At 41.0% G+C, this 23,884-nt stretch overlaps 2 protein-coding genes across 2 annotated transcripts in view; one reads left to right on the top strand and one right to left on the bottom strand.

Moving 5' to 3' along the window:
• Positions 1-8,193, bottom strand: part of DROSHA (drosha ribonuclease III) — a 74,326-nt gene extending 66,133 nt beyond the window's left edge. The window contains exons 1-6 of the mRNA XM_054641348.2: positions 8,116-8,193; positions 6,399-6,518; positions 4,405-5,262; positions 1,905-1,997; positions 739-970; positions 41-182 (exon numbers count right to left, since the gene is read on the bottom strand). Of these exons, the coding sequence (XP_054497323.2) occupies positions 41-182; positions 739-970; positions 1,905-1,997; positions 4,405-5,255 (1,318 nt within the window). The 5' untranslated portion in view covers positions 5,256-5,262; positions 6,399-6,518; positions 8,116-8,193. The remainder of the gene's footprint in view (positions 1-40; positions 183-738; positions 971-1,904; positions 1,998-4,404; positions 5,263-6,398; positions 6,519-8,115) is intronic.
• Positions 8,182-21,229, top strand: C1H5orf22 (chromosome 1 C5orf22 homolog). Its single transcript, XM_054633177.2, has 9 exons — positions 8,182-8,336; positions 10,738-10,883; positions 12,752-12,901; positions 14,832-15,291; positions 15,903-15,965; positions 16,966-17,087; positions 17,981-18,047; positions 18,636-18,775; positions 19,961-21,229. Exons 1-9 carry the CDS (start codon positions 8,232-8,234, stop codon positions 20,091-20,093), a joined length of 1,386 nt encoding a protein of 461 aa, XP_054489152.2. The 5' UTR covers positions 8,182-8,231; the 3' UTR covers positions 20,094-21,229.
• The last annotated feature ends 2,655 nt before the right edge of the window (positions 21,230-23,884 follow it).

Here is a 23,884-nt window from a genome sequence, read left to right as displayed (position 1 = left end):
GATTAGTCCATTTCAGAGCTTTGTCATCATTTCAGCCTACCTAAATCTTCATCCAGCTTGGTTTTTGGTGGCTCCCATGGTGGCCTGGCTGCTTTGGCCTTTGCCTGTCGCTTTCCTAACTCCTCATCAAACTTTTCATACAGATCCCGGAGCTTGCTTGTTCCTACCACAGTAGAGTCCCCCTGTTAATAAAAGAAATTAGAACAATAACGGAACAAAAAAAGGACAGTGTTAAAATAGCACAAGAAGTCAACATCTATCAGCATTTCATGAAAAAACCCAAAAAGGTGGGAAAGACAGATCTTTCAGTGAAACATGGGAACACCTAATAAAGCTTTAGCATATTATTACATTTCTTCACCAGGTGAACTAGCAAAGAAATTACTTCATTTGCTGGTATAGCACTTCTAGCACTTCTCCGAGTTTGCAGGAATATATGGTGCTTGAGGCATTTTTGCTCACAGGTTAAACACAGTGTATAACAGGGAAAAAATAGATCTTTCCCTCCTGAAGACAAGAAAAAAGGTATGCCTCTTCCATGTACCACTTATCTGAATGCTAACAGACAGAAGGAACTGATAAAAACAGAGAACAGCAACAAATGAAGCCCTAACAGGGTTAAAATACTGAGATGATTGGGAAGAGAGAAGAATTAAATGACACAAAACTATGATCCTGCTGAGGGGTTCATATTATAAAGGACTGCCTGCAGTCATTTTAGAGTTCTCGCTGACATACCACTTGATCCATAGGGTCATTGGAATAATAGCTTTCAGAATGGGTACAGCGAACCCAGACTGGCTTAAGCAATTCCTCATCTTCCTCTTCATTTTTTTCTGATGCATTCTCTTCTGATTCTTTGTCTTTGACAGCAGTATAATTTTTCTCTTTACTGGAGCTCTGGTTCTCAGACCACCTTTCTCTGTCCTCCTCCCACCGGGTTCTCTTTCTCTCTCTGCTTGGAGACCGGCTTAGTGGGAGAAAGCAAACAAAAGCAATTCGCTTTATTATTTTAAAATGAAAACCAGTTTGCTTCAGATCAGTAAGTCATTCTATCATATAAATTGCAGCAAAATCTAGTTGTCATTCCAGTTTTTAAAGTTTTTTACTTTTGCACCATAAAGAGTACAAGAGTAATTTGTAGTTTTGAACTACTATAAAAATGACTTAAAATTCGACGTGCTTTTTATTTTAAGCCATGTTCAATAAATAAAAAAAAAAATACATGCCATTTTAAATTAAAATTCTTACTTGCATTCTAGGTGAATTTCTTTTAAGTTAGGAACTCATTGGTAAAAACTAAGTCACATCAGTCATAACTGGAAGTTACAGTAAGAAGTTTCAAAGCACAGCCCACAAACTATTGGTTTGACAAAAGAACTTGAGTTTTATTAAAAGGATTCTACAGAACCAACACTTTTGTTACTCTAATACACCTTAGAACAACACAAGGTTCATCACAAGAGTAATGCTTTTGAAAGAGGAGTAAGGAAACTACCTACTTTTTTTATCTCCTCTGCCTACAAAACCAATAATGTTGCAATATTTTTAACTTTCAGAAAGGAACAGCCTCTAAAAGATAATCTAGAGTGACTCTAAATATAAGAAATATAAATATAAGAAAAGCCTCTAAAAGATAACCTAGAGTGACTCTAAATAATTTTGGTACTTTACAGACTAGAAGACTTAAGAGAAAGTCTTTAGGATACAATAATGAAACTCTCTGTCTCCAGAGATTAATCCTGTTTCTAACTCTACAAGTTTGTGAGATAACTGGCATGCATCAGTAGATTATTAATTTAAGACACTCATTTTTTCTGGGTTTCACATGCAAACACAAAACCTCACATGAGTGGATGCACTGAGCCTCAAATGCTCATGAGACCACATGCAGCCTTCCTTACCTTCCTGCTCTCTTGTAATCCTTTTTGTAGGATCTGTCTGGTGATGGTGATCTTCTGCTGTCACGGTGACGATGCCTCTCCCTCTCCCGCTCCCTTGAAAAGTTCAAAAAATGAGTTAAATGAGAAATCTGGCATTTCGTACATTCTACACCTGAAAGGAACACAATAGCAGCCTAAGATCATGTTATACAAAATGACATCCACATGCTGACTGCTAAAAGCCCAGATGATCTTAACACTGACCTTCAGGAAACTTGTAAAAGACAGTCAAGCGTCCATGTTCTCCACCTTTGTCACAAAGCCATCTATCTCAATACTAGAGTTAATTCACACCATGCAGAGGTGACATCTATGAATTCCCCACAGGACCATTTTTCCTCTTCTCCTGTTATGAATGGCAAAGCAGCTGAGGGAGCTGGGGTTGTATGCCCTGAGGAAAAGGAGGCTCAGGGAAGACCTTGTTGCTCTCTACAACTGCCTGAAAGGGGCGTGTAGCCAGGGGAGGGTCAGCCTCTTCTGCCAGGTAACAAGCACAGAATGAGACAGCCTCAAGCTGCACTAGGGGAGATTTTATTTGGATTGCAGGAAAAATTTCTTCACTCAAAGGGTTATCAAGCAATGTAACAGCTGCCCAGGAAAGTGGTGGTATCATCATCCCTGAAGGCACTTTAAAAAAATGTAATGTGGCACTTAGGGACACAATTAAGTGGAGGAGTTAGCAGCATTAGGTTACAGGTTGGACTTGATGATCTTAAAGACAGTTTCCAGTTTAAATGATTCTATGAAATTACTGTATTTATTAGGCAGGAAAGATCACACAGGCAGGTTTTATACTCTGGTAACAGCTGGTAAGTCATTGCGCATCTGTTAAAACTTCTAGTCTGCTGATACACTAGGAATTATAAACAGCTGCCTCAAGTGGCTTGGTGGGTTAACAGAATGAGTTAAAATTATTCATGAACATATATATATATATATATATATGTTTGTTTCCACGCATATGAAATATGAAACAATGCAAATTTACAAAGCAAAAAGTTCAGATAAATTATCTATTGTTTTTCCCCAGCCCCATTTATCCTTGTTTGTTGGTGCCTTGTTCAGACATGGATTTCCATCTTCAGAGAGAGCATATTCTACGCCATCTGACTTGCTTGAGAGACAGATGCTGCACAAAAAAATCAACCTCGAGTCTGGCAACCAGTTCTGAATCAAAATAAGTGGATACATTATCAAGTAGATCTGGAAGCTGTTGGTCTAATGCAGCAATCCAAAAGTGTTTGAGAAAGAAGCTACTGAAAACATGCATTTTTAAAACTTAAAACTGAAGCTTGAAATTATGCAGAAAAAAGGAGAAAACTACACAAGCACGTTAAACAGAAAAGGCCAGTGCCTTAATGCCAGTTGCATTCAGTTCCACGAAAATCCTTTTTCAAAAATCAAAGTAAACTTACTGAGTGTGAGGCTTGTGTGGTTTTGTTTGAATGCAGGTGTCTTAAGGTTCTGCAATTAAGTCTCTGCATATCTAAAATCAAAGGGGCTTCATTTACGCAGGCTTTATGTATAAATTCATGTTCTACATATGCTATGAAAAAATTCTGAGCTTTTAAAATTAAGAGCATGTGATCCAGGAACCCTGATAAATACTTTACTTGCCAGTAGCTCTTTCACTATTTTGGCAAAGCTCATTAGACACATAAAGAGCTACAAACAGAACAAATCCAAGATATGAGAAAGATTTAACTGATGACGGTTTGCTCTAAAATGTGCCACAGCAAATTATATCAGGTCAGCCCATAATTTCCAAGCTATTTGTGTCCATGAAGAAGAGGGAGAGACATTACGTGATAAATCCCAAAGAAGTAGTGCACACTCTGAATGACATCAGTGAAGCCTGCAACTCACCCATACTCTTTTTCAACTCAGTCCTCTTGAGATCATGGGTTGGCTTGCTGAGGTCTTTACTCTGAACACAACATGCTCTTCACCAAAACACCTAACTGCAAGTATTAGCTATGGGCCCCTATCAGACTATAAACCTCACCAAATCAGTATTCTCTACAAATACAAGGCTTACTGAAAGAAAGTAACACCTGGCACCCTAACTCTGGTTTCTAAATCTTGAAATCTGAAGTGCTGGGGGTTAATTGTTTGGAAGACTCAACCTTCCATAGTTTTAGAGTGCCAACTCTATTTTCCTGCTACATGCGCATAAATTTCTAAGGTAAATATGTTGAGCACTACTCAACAATCCACTCAGTGGGATGCAAAGAAGCTCTTGTTTGAAAACTATCTCCGTGGACAAGAGCAACAGGTCTGCCAGCTCACAACCGTGAGGCAAAGCAGTGTACCTGGAAGGTGTCTAAACAGTAATTTTTCCATGACACCTGACTACTGGCAACTTCCCGAGCTAGAGGGACAAACAAGGGTAAGGCAAGAACATTGATGCAAACACACACCAATGATGACATCTCCCCCCCGGCAGGCAGATAACTGTTACCTGTTTCGCTCGTAACTTCTGTGATGAGGCGATATCCTTCCTCTGTCATAATCCGTCCGGTGCCGACTGCTTTCCTGCCTCCTCCTATCCGGACTGCGGCCGCGATCCCGACGATCCCCGTGGTTAGCGGAGCGGTGCCTGTCGCCGTGCATGTGCCCGTGCTCGCGGTGCCGGTGCTCATCGTAGTGCTTGCTCCTGTCCGGGGAGCGCCGCTCACTTTGGGACTTCTCTCCCTGGTACTGCCCCGTGTGCCGGAAGTGGCTGCTGCCGGCGCTGTTGCTGGCAGTGCTGCTCGGGAAGGAGCGGGAGCTGTGCTGGTAGCTGTTGAAGCTGGGCGGCGGGAAGGACTGCTGCGAGTAGCCCGCCGAGTACACGGGCTGGTAGCTGACCTGCTGTGGCATGACTGGCGGCGGGGGAGGGTGTGGTACTGTGGGGGGAGGCATCATGTAAGGAAAGGTGCTTTGTCCAGCAGGTGTTCCTGGCACGGGAGTGTTGCTAGGGTTTGGCACTGGTGGAGGAGTGGGAGGGAAACATGGAGGCACTGGGAAGCTCTGCCGCATCTGGTGGTTTGGAAATGGTGGCCTCATGGGACACTGGCTGATGGGATTTTGTGTGGAAGGGGGCACTGGAGGAGGATAGGGCACAAAGTCTGGCCTGGGAGGCATGTAACCGGTGGCGGGAGGGTTGGAGTAGGTTGTTGGAGGGGCAGTTTGCTGCTCATACTGGTACTGCACGGAGGGCTGCTGTGGGTGAAGCTGCCGCAGGTTCTGAGGGCGGTAGGTCTGTGCTGAAGTTCTTGCTCCTGGTCCCCCCTGGCCACGGGGACATCCTCGCCCAGAATGGAAAGACATGGCTCACCTTTATTGAGGAGAATAAAAATCCAGAGTCACACAGGTTTTGTAAGATGTCCTCAATGCATCTGCAGGAGCTACTGATGTGCTGAAACTGCAGTTTCCTTTAACAGAAGCAGTAAATGATATCCACTTTCACTGGGAGCTTTGTGCTCCTCAGACCATTAGTGCAGGCTATTTATGCCCCTTTTGACTCCTTCAAGCCTCTAATCCATGAAAGCACTTATGTCTTTAAGCCAGAACCCAAGCTAGATCATGCTTTACCAGTTGAGGCAATGTAATTTCAACAAATTATTGTTATGATGACAGGTCAACGATACAAGCACCTCCACTAGCACTTCGACACTTTGATATAAAATCTTTGGATACCCCACACCAAAGAAATCACTCATTATTAATAACTGCAGTTATTAGTACATACAAAGTTGCATAACAAAGAGTTCTCTCTCGAGCACAATTCCAAACTTTGGGCAGAATGACTTAACTAACACCTCAGTGCATGCCACCTGGCCCAACAAATCATGTAAATTTTAAATTAAATACTAGCAATTTACACTCACTATTGAGTCCCCAATGTACTAAAGGACTGAATTCAACAGACTCTTCAAAGTGTTTTAAGTGAGGTAGTTATATTTTTGTGGAAAAACAGGCTACACATCTTATAGGTTATGAAAAAAAATCATGTAGACTGTGCCATTCTTTAACTTCTGTTGAAATAAATGATTCCCAAGAAATCCCTCAACAGCATTCTTGGCCCTGCTACTCTTGAGAAACTATCACTGCTTAAAGTAGGCTTAAGTGTTACTGAAAACTAGGCATGTATTTAAGGCATTAACATTTATAAATGAAAGCACTGTGCTTCATTAAAGTTTAAATTGATTCTTTAGTAACAATGTTAAGTTTCAAAACCTGAAAAAAGGGGAAAAACACTAAAGAAAATCTATGGCTGGAATGGAAGGAGAGGTGAAAAAAATTACCTAAGCACTTCCAGAAGTCAAATCCTGTTTTCCGTAAGGGAAAGCGAGAAAGAAAGGGGAGACATACACACACACAATTGGAAAGATCACCAGAAAAAGAAAATAAAGCCTCCCTTTCGCTGAGGCTTTGCTGATGCTGAAGTACATGCACAGAATATTCTCCCACCTGCTATAGTGCAACATGGCCGACCTGGACTGCTCAGAGCACCACTCTCAGCTGCATTCCGGTGACACTGCAGTAAAAGATGTAGCACTTGCTGAGAGAAAGTAGACAGCTTCTGGTGAACTGGAGGGAGAAAGGAAAAGAAACACAGGGGCAAAGGATTGATATTAAAGAGGAGGAATCAAGAGGACTCTTCACATGCAGGGCTTAGTGGAAGCCACTGGAACTGGTAGTGGTCATTCCCTCTCCAGAACAACCAAGGGCCAATGTAAGTGAGAATTCCACACTTTGAGGAGACAGCAGCCATGATGGTATAAAGCCACTTGTTCCTTCCAGTCAGCCTGTACCTGTACCTGCTCAGTACCCTCCAATATTGTAAGGGCTCTCAAAAAAAAAAAAAAAAGCCACAACAAACCAGAGGAGAAAAAAAAAGAAAGTCAGTGTCCATTTTGTGTGGCAATAGGGCACCCCTTTGATATTACTAATTATAACCCATCAGATGCTGAATTAATTTTGCTTTGGTTCTCCTGTTGTGCTCTTACACAACTCAGGCTTGCAACAGAAGACTGTTCTAGACTTTGCTAACATTCACATACACATTTTATTTAAACAGGCCATACCACAGTGCCTTGTCTTTAGGTGGGCTCCTTTCTAACATGTCACAGCATTCAAACAAAGGGTCTTGTTTATCAGCTCTCAGATCTGCCTGCCACCAGAGAACTGCTCTTGTTCTACCACTTTATTTCAGTCCTTCAGGGATGCACAGTATCACAACTGGAAAAAAGATTCAAGAAGACAAGAAACTATTTTACATGCCCAAATTATTTTAAAGCTCCCTCTGCTGCAAACTCAAGTACCATTCAACTTTAAATAAAAGTTAAGTAAGTTCAAAAACACAGAAAAGGGCAAACTCCCCTTCCCCTGTCACCTAAAGAGGAATTTTATTGCACTGACGGGAGCCATTACATTCTAAAGCAGCACTGGTCCCCTAAAAAACAATGAATAAACTCGCCTCTCCGTGCAGATGCCCTGCTGAAGGCAACAGGGCACTGACACAAGGACGAGAGAGCACTGAGAGGTGACATCATCCATGTCTGTAAGTGTCTAAGAGAGGGTATCAAAGAGGATGGAGGCCGGCTCTTCTCGGCGGTGCCGTGCAACAGCACAAGAGCGAATGGGCAGAAACTGATGCACAGGAAGTTCCACCTGAACATGAGGAAGAACTTCTCTAAGTGTGCGGCTTCCCGCGCACCGAACGGATTCCACAGAGAGGCAGCGGAGTCTCCCTCACCCGAGACATTCAAGAATTGTCTGGACACAATCCTGGACCATGTGCTCTGGGATGACCCTGCTGGAGTAGGAATATTGGACCCGACGACCCACTGTGGTCCCTTCCGACCTGACCCATCCAGTGCCACCCGGCCTCACCCCACCGCCGCCTCCCGACGGCCCGGGGGTCGGGGCACGGAGGCGCTGAGCCGCCCCCGGCCGGGCCCCGCTCCCCGTTCCGGGCTCTGCTCGGCCGCACGGCCCCACCAGCCCGACCCCGCCAGCCCCGCGGAGCCGCTGCGCTCCCGACCCCGGGACCGCGCTCTCGACCCCGGGACCGCGCCCCCGCCATGCCCAGGCCGCGACCCCTACGGAGCCCCGCGAGCAGCGCGGAGCGGCCCCAAGGCGGCCCCGCCGCTCCTCGGCGGGCAGCCCAGCACACCGAGCTCACCTGGCGCCCCCGCCGCCGCCGAGGCCAGCGCCGCCTGCAGCGCCCCGGCTCCGGAACAGGAAAGCGGTGGGAGGCGCTGCGGGCGGAAGCGCCGCCCGCCCGAGGGGAGCGACGGCATGAACGGAGCGGAGCCGGGGCCCGGCGGCGCTTCCCGGCCCGGCGCGGCCTCCCGGCGGCATTACCCGGCCCTGCCCGTGTGGGTGGTGGAGGACCACCAGGATGTGAGTGCCCCGCGCTGGGCTGCCGGGCGATGGGGACTCCCCCGGGTGGGGCATGGGGAGCGGTTTCGTTTGTTCCTGTTCGTGTGAGTCTCTTGGTGAGTTTCTCCGCGGCGCGGATGGAAGCCAAGAGAAGTGCCCGGTGCGGTCACCGGCGGCCTCCCCAGGAGATGCGCTCTCCTGTCTTGTGTGCGGGTTTTCCGGGCGCTTCCTTGGGAACGGCCCTCCTCCGCAGCCGCACACAAACCCTAAAGCTGCCTTCCCTTCCGCTGCTGAAACCTCAATGAACTTGAGCGCCCAGGTGACCTGATTTTCCTTCCCGATTCAGCGACTGAGCTACTTATTGCCATGATCGCATTTTGACATCTTTTAAAGCACTCATTGCCGAATGGTTTTTTGTCTTCTTTGTATCATTAATTGCTGTGATTTAAAAGAAATAATACTTACGTTACACTGCAGTTATAATTTGCTAGCTATTAGGGGGGTGCTTGGAAACTCAACCCTACCCAGTGTATGGCATGTCAGCAGAGGATAAGTAAATATAATCCCATCCCAACTAGTAGATTGACTCCCACTTGACGAGAAATGTTAAAAATCTGGAACTATGTTTTTTTTTCGTGGAGTCTTTGAAAAAGGGAGTGAAGGAGGAATTGTTTTTGAACTGCTGCATCTGGTTTTTCGTAAGGTTTTTTATAATAGCATAAACTGAGGCTTTAATCCTAAAATAACAGATTCTTTACTAGATTCTTTGCAAAGATAAAGTATTAATGTAGTAAATTTTATTAAAGACAATAATTTTACAAATTTTAAGTACTTTAATACAATTCATTTTTGCTAAGACTCAGTGAATATGTGATGCTGTGATAGCTGGTTTTTCATGGTAGCCAAGGACTTAGACTGTCACTGTGATAGGAATTCTGACATAATTCCTCTTAATGATCCTTCTTTGTTTTAGTCTCTATATTTCTGGTTTTCATTAGCTTAAAGTTCTATTAATACTATATATTTAATTTAAAATGTTTTCATTGTAGGAATGTGGATTAATTGGTCTATCTTGCGTAAAACATAAATGGCTGTTTGTCCCAAAGTGTAAGAACTTCACAGAAAATTTTATATCAGCCTTGCTGACAGTGATGTTCCTCCAGAGCAAGTTGTCAGTAGCTGCATCATGACTGATTAATACTAACAGCTGGGTTGAAGGAAATTTTGTTCTAATCCAAATCAGGAGAACTTGCAAGGTTAGAGAACTTACAAGTCTCTCTTGTCTCTTGCAATCGGTAGTTGCACTTACCTGAGGTAAAGCTTCAATTTTAATTGTAAATACTGGTTGTTTAGTAGGCCAGATTGCTTCTTTTTTACAAAGAAGTAAAAGCCATGGGCCAGGGAACCCATGTTGGTTTTAGTTTTATTTTATCTACTATTGCAATAATATACATATGTTTTATGGTCATGCCTATGCATTGTGCAGGGGTTGTCATCTTAATCAGTTTTATGCCAAAAAAAGTAGCTCAGTTGCTGTGGTAATGCAGAGATCAGACATAATTTTTGTTGCTTCTTACAGTCTTCACATTCCCTGTATAATAGGGCTGTGATTCACAATCCTTGTTGGATTTGCTCTGGTAGCCAAGGCAGTTGATGCCTTCTAACTGTGGAAGAGAGTCTGTGTACTGCAGCTCCAAGAGGAATCAGCCATCAGTTTTCTCATTTTTACCACCCTATGCTATTGCAGTTCAGTGCTTTGCTATGCTGTAAATTGGTGAGTTGCCTCATCTGTTTTTCACACTTCTGAGTGAAGAACTTAAGCAGGGAATAAAGTTGGGCAGTTGAGAAAGGTAGTCTCTGTTGCAAACAGTCACGGAGGGATTAGGAATTAATTCTTCAAGAGGAATAGGTTTAATGGTCAGCTAAAGTTTAAATCATGGTAGGGTCGGTTTTCAATCTGTATCAGTTAACTTATAAGGAGCAAACTGTTTTTATCTCCATAGCACCAGTGCATGGTGAGGAAGTTTTATATCATGGAGAAAGAATGCAATGATCTGCAGAAGAGGAAAGGCATTCCTGGGTCTTAGTTGTAAATGGAAAAAAACCCTCAAACTTCTAGGAATTGAGTTGAATGGCTAGTGAGAAGAGCTACTGCAAACAAGACTTCCTATAAAGAAGGAAACAGGGTGTAAAGCTGTGATTCTTCAGCAGTTTTTCATCTGGAACACTTGGACTTATAATGATTACTGTTTATGAGTTGTCTTGCCACTGGACTTATTTCCCCTTTGTATTGTATTCTGTCTCCTCCCTCAAATCCAAATTCTAAAGGAATAAAAGTGGTACTGGTGGTTTTACTGCTAAAGCTGTTGCATTTTTCAGCCCACTGGCTATCATTAAAATGTTTTTGTTTGTGTTGCTTTAGGTGCTGCCTTTCATCTATCGTGCCATTGGTTCAAAGCATCTTCCTGCCAGTAACATCAGTTTTGTTCATCTTGATTCCCATCCAGACCTTCTTATTCCTGTGAATATGCCTGCAGACACTGTATTTGACAAAGAAGCTCTTTTTAGGTATGTCCTGGGTACTGCATCAGAGTAGACTTTAATTCTTGCTGCCTTTGATTCACAATGGATATTGCTGTGACTGCCTAGGAAGGATGAACAAAAGAGATAAAAGTCAGATTCAAGTTGTATCTTCTGTCTTTTCACTTTTGCTGAAACTTTATTTTTTAATGGCAAAAGTTACCTTGCCTATCAAGCAATTTAAGATGTATGAGTTTGCTTTGCATATTGGCTCAACCGTGTATGATGGTGTTATCCCAAGTGGTTCCTCTGGGTAACAGGAAAACACACTTGCATGCATGCTTTGTCTGAAAAGCTGTAGTTATGAAACAGTCTTTCTCTTGTCACACTGAAAAACTGACTTTGAGATTGAAATAGCACATCCTTTGTTGGCATGCTGAATATGTGAAGTAGAACAAGATGTTCCTATTACAATCATAAAAACCACTATTTTCCCCCACCTAAGGTAGATAGGTAATAAGCCACTATGATCTCTGCTATTGTCTTGCTCTTCCTGTTTTAAAATAAATAAATGTTTATTTTAAAATAAATATTTTTAAATAAAATTTTAAAATAAATAAACAGTATTTCAAATACTGTTTGCATCAGTATTATGGTGATTTACAGCAATTACAAGCTGATGCATTTGATATACTTGAATCACCTTAGCCAGAGTCAATATTTTGTTCTCTTTATTGGATGAATAAAAGGTTTTGTGGACTCTATCACAAAATCATTTTATGCTTTGGGTTGGAAGGAACCTTAAAGATCATTTAGTTCCAACTGCCCTTCCATGGGCCAGGACACTTTCCACTAGACCAGATTGCTTAGTCCCCATCCCACCTGGCCTTGAATGCTTCTGGCCATGGGTTACCTACAACTGTTTGGACAGCCTGGGTGGCGTGTCTCACCACACTCACAATGAAGAATTTCTTCCTAATATCTAATCTAAACACACACTCTTTCAGTGTAGACCGTTGTCCTATCACTGCTTGCCCTTGTAAAAAGTCCCTCTCCAGCTTTCTTGTAGTTCCTTTTGAGGTATTGGAAGGTACCATAAGGTCTCTGTGCAGCCTCCAGGCTGAACAACCCCAACACTCTCAACCTGTCCTCACAGGAAAGGCATTCCAGCCCTCTGATCATCTTGGTGGCCTTCTCTGGACCATGTAATTGTTATGTGGGGGGCCCAGACCTGGATGCAGCACTCCAGGTGTGTGGTTTCACAAGAGCAGAATGAGGGGAAGAATCCCCTCCTGTGACCTGCTCATCATGCTTCTTTAGCTGCAGCCCAGGATACAGCTAGCATCATACACCTAAAAAATGGGGTCTTGATAATGAGGAAAGATGCTAATCCTGTGGATGTGGATTGACTCACTGTAATTATTGGGATGATATTTAAAATACACTTGGAGCAGTTTACAGTAAAACAGTCTCATGAGGTCAGTTTGAAGTTATTTACAACAATGTTGATGATGTTCCTTGCATTTTCCTCTCATGTATCAAGAGATAAAGGGCATAGAATCACAGAGTCAGTAAGGTTGAAAAGGCCTCTAATATTATTGAGCCCAGCCATTAACCTAACACTGCCAGGTCCAGCACTAAGGAGTTTATAATCATAGTGCCACGCTAAGAGTGAAGCCAATTTCACTCTAGGTCAGAACTTTTTTATACCTACTACAGACATTCTTGGTTTGTCTTATGAATAAAGATTTCCCTCTTTTTCTTTCTTTGTTGATGTTACCCTTACATGGAGTACTAGTTTTAGATGATTTGCATGGGGGCCTTCAAGATGTGGAAGATGTTTGTGGTGTTCTTGACCATTTTTATTTGTAGGGAAAGTAACATTGCTATCTTCTGTCTTTCTCTACTGATTACAGTGAATTAAGTATTGAAAACTGGATTATGCCTGCTGTTTATGCTGGCCATATTTCTCAAGTAGTGTGGCTTCACCCTCGCTGGGCTCAGCAGATCTCAGAAGGGAAACACAGTTTTCTAGTTGGGAAAGATGTATCAACAACAACGATCAGGTAAATTGTCTGCTGACATATACTAGTAATATAAAAGCCATCTCTATAGCTTTTCACTGGAATTTTTTTGTTTTCTTGGATAAAGATGAACATTTAATTTGTATTTATAATTTCCTTAGAACCTAATGCAGTTACACTTGTATCAACTTAGTCTGTGGTCTAACTAGTAATATTGTTATTTGGTATCAGCCATGACTGTTTTTCTAGTATGGGGTGTGGTTTTTTGTTTGTTTGGAGTTTTTTTGGTTTTTGAAGTTGATCTAGTTAAGCCCTGAAACAGGCACTCAGATAGTGAATTCTCCATCATGTGATAAAGGACAATTCACCTGAGCAGCCTCACCTAGCTTTGAAGTCAGTTCTGCTTTGATCAGATGATTGACTAGAAACTTCCAGTTTTCTCTTTGAATCTTAATTATTCTGTGATTCAAGTTTGAATCAGAGCCCCTCATCATTCTGCAGGATGCAGTCCATAATAATTTTGCATTCACCATATTCACAGTGTTGGGATTTTGTGCAGCCTTAGGGGATATTTGCAAATCACGTCTCTTGTGAGCATAGCAAAATAAATCTTTTGAAGCAAGTTTAATGGAAAACAGCAGAGAAATGCTTTGTTTTACCACTTTAAATAAAACACTTAAAGCTCTACAATTCTGAATCTGAAGCCTAAAGGGAACCTAAATGATTTTTTTAAAATAGCTAGTGCTTTCTGTTACTTTAATCATTTAGCCAATATATAGGAATAAGTCACGATAGTTGAGTAGCTCTCTCACTGGTGGCCTTAGCAGTCAAGAAAACAACATTTCAGACTTCCTTTTGAAGACAGTTGGGTTCATTTTCTTCAAGGTTCTAGGCTTACCAAAACCATGAAGGAAGAAAGAGAGAGAGTTCTCATAAATACAAATGTCCTGAAAGTTTTGATGACGACAGATGGATAGGCAATAGATACAGCCTCATCATTTGTGGACACTAATGCACTATGATCTCATGGTGAACCCTGCAGAATTTCTGGGAAGATGTGCTGTGATTGCCTAGTCAACAAGATGGGGTTGTAATCCAGCCCCTGACCTTGACAAACTGAGGATAATCCATCCACAAGACACTGGGGAACTGAACTTCAAATCTCTCCTGCTTAGGAAATGATTTGTCTTTGTGGTTGATTGATGGTGATACCCTGTATTCAAATAAGGCCTTACCACAAGCCAGCAGTTCACACTTCTTAATCTTATTTGTAATTTGAGTTTATGATGATTAAGGCTTAATGTACTGCAATACAGGTTGAAAATCCTGTTCTTTAAATTTTCACTGTAAGCAGAAGTTTTAGTGTTGCTTTTGGCTGGTTAGTTGTTTTGTGGGATTTTTAAGTGGATTCAATTGATAGTTAGCTACTTATCCTCTAGTTACCATGTTTAGGGAATGTGTTGGGGGTAAAAAAAAGTTAAATTCTACTTACGGATTCATAATATTGTAGTTTCACTAAGTAAATATTTATGCATTTCAGGGCACTTTGCAAACCCAACTATCATAATTTTCCCAGAAAATTACAAAACAAGACAAAATATCCATAGCTTTGCAATCTTATGTGCCATAGTATCTTGTCAATTCTGGATGTTGTCTTCAAAATGCAATTCAATTTCAAATTAATCTTAGTAGCACATAAAGCATTATCTTTTTCTTATCCATTAAAACTTTGTAGGGCTATTATAATAAATACAGAGTGAATTTTAATATATTCCACAATAAAGAAGTAGAAAAAACTTTAATATAATTTAAACCTGAGGATTAAAAGAAATAATTTTGTCTACACAGTTTTATGGCTTTCATTAGCCATCAAACATCTATTCATTCTGCTCTGGGTCCCTAAAGTATAAAATGCTTTTTCCTATGCTCTTTGCCAAGATGTGTATTAACTGGGATTTATTGTCAATTGTAGGGTTACAGGCACAGATAATTACTTCTTAAGTGATGGTCTTTATGTTCCTGCTGATCAGCTGGAAAACCAGAAGCCTTTAAATTTGCATGTCATTCTCATCAATCCTACTGAATCATCAAACAGCGGTGAAGGAAGTGGTGAAGTAGCATCTGCTAAAAGACTGAAGCTAAATACAGGTGATACAGCAAGTGCCACTTCTGCCTCTTCAGTGGCTCCTGCTGACTTTGATCACATCACCCAGAGTGTGAAGAAAAAGGAAATGCAAAATGCAGGTGCCCTGAATGGGGCAGAAACTTTGGCAGAAGACTCAGCTTCAAGCCATCTTAAAAACAGTGAATGCCCAATAAGGGACATTGCTAAAGATGTCTGCCAAGTACTGCAGAAGGGGGATGCATATGTTTTGGACATCGACTTAGATTTTTTTTCAGTTAAAAATCCATTTAAAGAAATGTACACACAGGTAAGTATGGAAATTGAGTAGCCTCGTACCACTCACGAAAGAGTCCCAGCCCTAATATTTATGTCTATGGAGAAACTCTCATCTAAGCTAAATTAGCAGATTAGCTGATCATGGTTAATGATTCATGGTAATATTTTGAAGAGGTATTTCCATTTTAAAGAAGTATTTCTAAGGGAATGTATGTGGTAAAAAATTTCAACCACCAAACAGGAGGAGTTTCTTACACTTGGTATCAATATTGAGTGTATGTTCAAACTCAGGGATATACTCAACTTCTGCTTTTTGCTTGGGACATAAAAGCTATGCTTGGGTTCCCAGAGATTACCTTCCAAATACCCGCAGCAAGATTCATCGGGGGAGATGATAGCCTTTGTCATTTTTTACCCTCTATAACCTGTGCTGAGAAAGCCATGATGGTATCAGGAGACTGCCTTTCAAAAGGCACAGTAGTGTTGATTATCCAAAGAGTGGTAGCTTGTCCTAATGAAAGGCTGTTATTCTCATTATTGTCTGCCATACTAGAGTAGGGAAATGATCTTTTATTGAAGGCTTTGAGGATTGGTTTTCTCATTTGAAGAGTCATTTTCTTACTGTTTTTTTCTTTTTCAAAGACAGAATATGAGCTTTTGCAAGAGTTGTACAATTTCAAGAAGCCACAAAAAAATGCAACAGAGGTATGATGCTTCCTTGTGGAACGTATGAAGGAATGATTCTTTTTATTTACCCAATGAAAATGAGTTACGACAACAGGAAGGAACCTATCAAAGGTGCTTAATGAAGTGGTCTCACATTAAGCTATGCAGCCAAATGCTAATCAGCAGCATCTTAGAATTTTTTTTCTATTAAATGTTTTGATTGAATATGTGAATTGCATAAATATTTAGTAAGAGTGTCAAAAATTGTTTCTGTAAACAAAACGGTAATTGGCATGGAAGGAATGAAAACCTAATAAGTCACCAGCAAACTTGTTCTTTTTATGGTTTAACTGGGTTTAGGTGGGGTGTTTCTTTTTTGGTTTTTTGGTGGCTGGTTCTTTTTCTTTTTTTTTATACCTCCCTCCAGGCTCTCCCGTTCCTTCCCTTGTTGTTCTTTCATGATTGTCAGAGCTGTGATGAATGTGTAACTGGTATTTTACCTTTTTGTTCAGTTGTGGAAAGGATGGTATTATGCTGTACTTTAAGTCCTGCAAAAAAGTACTGTAATGTACTTTTCATTTTATGTGCTGTGTGCTTCTAAAACATGGAAATACAGGCTTTCATAATCTCATCTGAACACTAATACTGAGAGATTCAGCACATTTAATTATCACAAATAAATGAAACCTAATTAATATGTGGGAATAAAGAAATAAAGATATGTTGAATATTGGCAGATAGATTTTTATGTTTCTTAGTTAATCAGGAATAAAAACAGATACATATTTAAAAGGTGGCTTTTTAAAATTTGTAGTGGGAAAACCAGGACAAAGTGAGATGATTTATTCTGAAGGTACAACAGTTTCTGCAGGCATTTGTTATGATCCTCTTGAAAAGATGTGCTGTAGGAATGAATCAGTTGTTTCTGATTCCCCACTTCCAGTAGATCAATCATTACAGAAATTAAATCATAGGGAAAGTCATGATGTTCTTAGCTCTTTTTTTTTCCTAACATACTTTTGTATATGCTTATTTAAAGGAAGACTTGCTGGATTGTGTTGAAACCCGCGTTCATCAGCTGGAAGATCTGGAAGCAGCATTTGCGGATTTGTGTGACACTGATGACGAAGAAACCCTACAGAAATGGGCTTCATATCCTGGGTAGGAGGTTTCTAAGAGGCCTAAATTGCAAATAGAAGTTTGAGAACTGATTAGTCCAGCATTTTGATAACAGAGAAGGAAAGGATCTCTGCAAGTATACGCTTTTTTCTTTAGTCCTAGAGGAGAAAGAAACAAAACAAAAGGAAAGGCAGTCTACTGTCTTCAGTACTATTGTAAGCTTTGGAAGCTCAGTCTTGTACAGATCCATGCAAGTTTTATTGTCTATGGATGGAGGCATATTTGGTGACTAAAACCTCGGTCATCAATGTGCAGCACAACTCTCAAAAAAGGCAACAAACCGAGGAGGACATGGAGAAGCAGTTCTTTGGTGCTCCCAAAGGTTCTGCTTTCTTTGGAAAAATGGAAATTAATGGAACTGTACCTGAGCAAGTCTCCATTAAACATCTGAACCTGCATCACTCTGCTTTTAAACTAGATGTTTTCACATGAAAAGTTTTCAGGTGAAAAAAGACAGGGAAAGTCTGAGCTTTTCCTTCATAGGAAAATCACTCATTTTCCACATCAAATGCAGCAGTTACTGTACAACCTCTGTAACAACAGTGACAAGAAGTGTCTCCTATAAAGTTCATAAGACTTTTCAGCTGCAACAGCTTCTCTGCAGATATACCCTAAAAGAAGCACAAGGAAGATTTGCCAGAGGCAGGTATAAATATAGGGACTTTATAAGAAAGACCTGGTGAAACAGTACAATAATACTGATAATTTCTATTTTTGCAAGTGCAAGATGACAGAGGAGCAAATTTCCTTTTCAAATCCTAGGCCATCATTTCTACTTCCTTCTTTTTTCCTCACCTTTTTTTTTTCCTAGCCATTTAAGGTATATAAATGTTTCCAACTGTTTGTAAAAAATTTTGGTTTTGTTTTAACTCCAGGATGAAGCCACTTGTTCAACTAGTTCACAGTTTGAAAACCAGGATGGAAAGCCCAGACTATGAAATGGTAGGTGACAAAAGCAGAAAGCAGACAGATGTCAAAAGCATAGCTTCAGCAGAGAGGGAGAGAGTCATACTTCCTTTCAGACTTGCTTCTGAATTCAGAATTTCCTCTGATTTTGGTAATTTTCCTCAGGTTTTATGTCTTATTACTTAGACCAGCTTTTCCTTTCAAAGCTGCTAAAATTTTAGTCTGCTTGTCTGTCTATATTTAGGGAACTTTAGTGTGATCTCCCAGGACTGTGATGTCTTGGGCTGCATCCTGTGAATGGAGGCTAAATTTCACCAGTCTGTTGGTTTCCTTTGTAGAACTTAAAATAAGGTACCTATTTATAACGTATCACAGCTATATCATCTTCAAGGGCTGCAGCATACTCTGAATTCATAAAAAGAGTTACAGTGTACTGGAGATAACAATCCATACAACCTCCAGAATTTTACTTGTTTAAAGAACAAGCTGGGGGGAAAACCCCCCTGTGTGAAGAGGTACAAGTTACTTGACGGGCTAGGGATGGTATCCTTAAGACTTTCTACATGCATAAGTATATCAATAATTCATCAACAGAAATGAAATCTCTCCTTAATTTACCCACAGGTCCATCAAGCTGGTCTGACCTGTGATTATGTGGAGCTTCCTCACCATGTTAGCACTGAAGACGAGATCGAAGGCCTCATACAATCCATTAAAGTTCTACTGACAGATCTGCCCAAGCCCACACTGGTGACAGTTGCTCGGTAAGACTGCTCAGATATTTTCACTTCAAAATGTCCGGACTATGCTTATGAAGCTAAATGATCCTGTCAGCATAGCACTAGTTCTTTTAAAGTGGAAGCCTGACAGTGCTTCAGCACAGGTTATATAAGGGCTGTGTTGAGGCCTTGTGTATGTTGGGATTGATAGCTGTCACTGGAGTTCATACATCTCTACTTGTGTTACTTGAGCTAATTAGGGCAAAGGTGGCTTGGGCTGAAATCCCACCTTCCTTACTCTCTTACTCTAGGGTTTGTTGTACTACAGATAGGATTTCTTTTTTTCAGTGAAACTTTGTTGGAATGAGTTTTCATCTAGTAGACTAAAAGGCATTTATATTCTTCAAAGTTCTAGTAAAACTTTATTATGGGGTAAAAGTTAGGCTTCCAGAACTGTAAAGGTTTTATTTAGAATAACAGAATGGAGTTTGAAGCCAGAGACCTGGGAGAACCAAAGAACTGGCCTGAAAAAATCTAATTTGAATACCACAGTGTGCCTCTTGAAAAAATATTGACATTTAATCAGTCAGAAATATTAATTGTGCTCTTAAAGCGCCAGCAACAATAGCAGAAGCTGATATGAAACTGGTTTTGGCAACAAGAACTAGTATGGCTAATGCCTGCAAAAAAATAAACTCTATTCCCTGGGCCAATTGCAGGGTTATTATCCACTGCTGTGGAGAAACCAGAATCATCTCTGTAGATCTTAACAGATAAAAAATTCAGGAAACCAGTTTTTACTTGTATCTGTTTGAAGTTCATTAATAGATACTGTAAAAAATGCTATATGCCGGGTATTGTGAAGATGTTTTTCAAGTTTTCCTGCCTACTTTACCAGTAGCATTTCAATTTCTTAATCTAAATTTTCTATGTGTCCTTTAATTAAATAATTTCCTTGACCTTTGATTGCCAGGGTGTTCTGTACCAGTTTCAGGAAGAAAGTAGAACAGGAAAGATTAGATCATGTTCCTGATCTGCTGCAGACTTTCTATTAAACTTAACATGTAGTGCTAAGAAGCACAGCACTATGCTTCAAAGGGATACTGGGAGGCCAAACTTGATACAGTTTGAAAGAAGCTTCAGCCTCACCACAGGGCATTACAGGGTTATGGTTGTGATATCTGTATGATATCTGTATTCTCATGCTTTTTTTCTTTTTTTTTTTTACAGATCAAGTTTGGATGACTACTGCCCTTCAGAGCAGGTTGACATCATTCAAGAGAAGGTTCTCGATTTACTACGTTCAGTGTATGGCTCATTGGATGTGCACTTTGATTACTCAAGCACTTCATCTTCTTCGTGACCTTTCTTTGTGTGTTGCTGTCTAGTGCAGAGGATTATTTTAAATTGTTCATTAGCTGTGATTGCAAGGGGAAGACTGCTGTTATTTCAGCAGGTGGCACTAGAACCCAAGCTGACCAAGCTAGGGTTTGAGTTGCATTGCTTTCTCCACATCGGCTGCATCTGAACTGTTACCTGTTTGGCTTTGTTCAGATTAGTGCTGCAATTATTATTTTTAATGTTTTGTTTTGTAAAATTGGTGCAAGAGAAACGACTTTTTGTCTATAAATTGAGGGGTTATGTCCCATTTCTTTGTGTCTGTAAAAGAAATAAAATACATAATTTCTTAAAATGTTTTTCTATTATGTATGTTTTTTTGTAATTTGGTAACAGATTTGCTCCTGAGTTGTATTATGTCTTTTAAAAACTGGTTTTAAAAATGCCCTTAAAATTGTTGGTCTTTGTAGTGATCTTTCCTCTCTGTTGTGCTGGGATGACCCTCTCATTTCTCTGGAGCAGCTCATAGCTTCTGGCCCATCCATAGAATTTCATTTATGTTTATTTTCTGTTTCACTAATGTCTTATTTTGCCTTAGAGTATTTTATTGGTGGCTTAGATAATATCCCTAATGTACAGACATTGGGCTTGGTATTTTCATTTTTACATTATTTTGAGGATAAAAAGTATGTGTGCATGTGCATGCTTTTATGTTTTAAATCCTGTAAGGAATTGATGGCTTCTTCAGAAACAAAGATTTTGCTTCTCTGAAGTCAGCAGCAAAACATTCTGTTCCAGGTTTTCACTCATTTGGGTATTGCTATTTAGGAAATAACAGTTTCAGAACTACTTAACTTAGAAATCAATATACTTATAGAGAAAACTGGCACTTTCAGAGGAAAAAAACCCACAGCATTTATTGGGAATGAAACTGAAACAGGAAAATGCTACCTAGAATATGGTCTTTTATTATGAATAAATTTTGCTTGTAGTTTCTTCTGAAATAATGGAGTTCATTTGCTAACTTTGCTTTACAAAGACTTTGTGCACTTTTAGAGTTTTTTACTACTTCTGTTGTTGGTAAAAAAGACTATATTATAGACTGTAAATATATCATTCCTTTAAAATATTTGTTCTAGTAGAATAAATTCCATGACCATGGATCCATTTTCTTTGTGGCTTTGTGATGCGTCTGTCACAAGGAGCCTTGGAGCCAATATCCTTAATACTTCATCAATTATAAACAGCCATACATTGCATGCAGCATTGAAGTGCAATCAGGTTATATGCTGCTTGTGGAAAGATTGGGTTTTTTTAAAGTCATGGTGGGCTTTTCATAAGGTTGTAGAAAACAAAAAACCCATGTGGGGCATGGCTGAGCCCCTCTTGGGTGGGCAGGTGCGAACCTGTTTTCCTTGGGCAAAGCCAGGGCAAGGGAGGGCAAAATGCTGGTGGCAGCCAGGGCTGAGGGATCCAAGTGGGGGAACTTTTAGTATGGACCAAACCCAACAGTGCCTGCATCTCTGCCTGGATGCTGCTCTGGGGTGCCTTGTTTGGTGAGGTAACAAAATTAAACTTACTTCCTTGCATTTTATCTGTGGTCTTGTGGTTGTTCCTGTGCCCTGCCTATGCTGGTTCATGCACATGTGTTCACAGTTTTGCAGGATCAAAATAACATCCTGAATTGTCTATTTGTTTTCCAAGTTAATTAAGAAATCTATCTTTCAAGCATAGTTTTTGTTTATGAATGTCAAATTGTTATCATCTGAAATATCTGACTTACACAGACTGTGTATATGCCAGAAAACTCCAGTCTCACATAATAACAAAACATTAATTTCTACATTAAGGACATTTGCAAGGTTGTTTTTTACTTTGATGAAAAGTAATCAAGCCAAGTCAGAAACAGGTGTCTCTTATTTCTTTCTTTTGCCCTATAGGGCTTCTTTATTAACCAGATGCACAAATCCTCCTTTCCCTGTGTCTGCCTCATTTTCCTCTCAGCTTATTTCAGAATAGTGTATTATGCAGAACAAAACAGTGAAATCACAGTGCATAACTCCTCTAATCAGTGCTGCAAGGATGGGACATGAAGGCCCATTAGAAACAAACCCACCTGAGGATATTAGCGTAGCAGCACTGTCTAAGTCAGCAGCTTCATATTGGCTCTTGTGTCTAGATGCCTCTGCCTGCTCTGCTGCTCTCTTTGGCAGCACAGGATGCCCACACTGGAGGGCATTTGCAGATATTCCTCAGTGGTAGAGATAGTTCTGTTGTAATTGTGGCTCAGCTTCCAAGATGCACCATCACCCTGAGCAGCCACACGCACATTTGTGTGCAGAATGAAATAGGGCCTTAAACCAGATATGCTGAGCAGCCTCTGCCTTCCCTGTGCATTGTCAGCTCTGCGCCCCAGCTGCACTGTGGATTCCCAGCTTGTCACTTTGGAACAAAGTGAGCTTTTCCAAGAAGAATGAACAGGGGATGAGTCAGATGGTGGAGGTTACTGTGTTCTCTGTTACCATTTCTTCCCCTCCTTGAGGCTTCTGTCTCAGTCTCTGTGGCAGCTCTGTCCCTTCCTGTCTATTGGTAATGATGCTGTGAGTCAGTCGCCCTGGCCTCGGTCAGAGCAGGACTGTGGGGGCTGAAGAGTCAACTCCATAAATATCTTCTTTCTGCTGCTACTGAGGAAGAAGAAGATACTTCTCCAGCAAGATGAGTCTTGAGGGATGAGACCCTTCACTGGAGGTATCTAAAAGATCTGCATATGTGGCACTTAGGGCTATGGTTTAGTGGTGAACTTGGCACTGCAGGGTTAATGATTTGACTCAATGATCTTAGAGGTATTTTCCAATCTAAACAGTTGTATAGCTATTTCTAGGAGACCCAGAATATGGGTCCTTTCTCCTTAACCAAGGAACATCCAAGGAACAGCACTGGAAGGTGCCGTCCTGTCCTGTTTGATGGCCCCTCTTGTCCCCATCAGTGCCACAAACCCTTTGTAAGTCCCAACCCCATTCTCAGGAGGAAGGATGAAAAACATTCATTTTCTGCCTTCAGCTTCAATGTCTCTTGCAAGAGGAAATCTTCTGTCCTCACAGCAGAGGTGCAGCTCCCACCCCCAGTGTAGATAGTCAGGAACCCAGTAAACACAGTCCCAGCTCCTGCTTTGGCACAAATTCCCTCACCGTCATCAGGTTCAGCCATAGACCAGTCCTGGGAGAGAGGCTTAGTTTTACAATGACTCCAAGGGAGAATCATATCAGCCTCCCAAAGCTATTGTTAATCCTTACTTGCCTTTGAGGCTGTGGACCACTGTCTGCCCTGCTTTTCTGTCGCAAGCACAGCTCTGGAAGGTGATGGGCCCCTTCACTGGTGCTCACTTCCCCACAGACTTAAAGGGACTCCCAACTCCTCCCTCTCTCAGGTAAAGGAGATCTCATCTGCAAAGGAAAGCTTTACACACTGTAGTCCCAAGCATTCAAGAAGTGGCTCTGGTCTGAATTTTTGTCTGGTTTTGTGTAGTGGTTGGGTATTATTTTTACAGTTTTATTGCAATTTCCTTTGAGCTTGAATTATTTCAAACAGGAGTACTTACCCTCTCAAGGAAGGAGCCATCTTACTGGAGAGAGAAAAATCATTCCAGCCTTCCCTTGCAAAATGCTAGTTATGTATTTTCAACAGCTTCCATGAATGTCCTGATGGTTTTGCACATCTTCTACCACAGGGGATTGCACTGTCTGCTGGGCTGCATTCTTAGGGATTTCATGCCTTTAGCAGAAGTGTTAGCATGCTGTTTTACTCAAGGTCCTTGCC

Source organism: Agelaius phoeniceus, chromosome 1 (genome assembly GCF_051311805.1).
Source record: "Agelaius phoeniceus isolate bAgePho1 chromosome 1, bAgePho1.hap1, whole genome shotgun sequence".
Taxonomy (NCBI): domain Eukaryota; kingdom Metazoa; phylum Chordata; class Aves; order Passeriformes; family Icteridae; genus Agelaius; species Agelaius phoeniceus.
This window is presented reverse-complemented; position numbering and strand designations above follow the sequence as displayed.

Coding starts and splice junctions, on each gene's coding strand:
- C1H5orf22 (XM_054633177.2), top strand. CDS start 8,232: ATGAACGGAGCGGAGCCGGGGCCCGGCGGCGCTTCCCGGCCCGGCGCG. Junction 8,337..10,737: donor TGGTGGAGGACCACCAGGAT/GTGAGTGCCCCG, acceptor GTGTTGCTTTAG/GTGCTGCCTTTCATCTATCG. Junction 15,292..15,902: donor TTAAAGAAATGTACACACAG/GTAAGTATGGAA, acceptor TCTTTTTCAAAG/ACAGAATATGAGCTTTTGCA.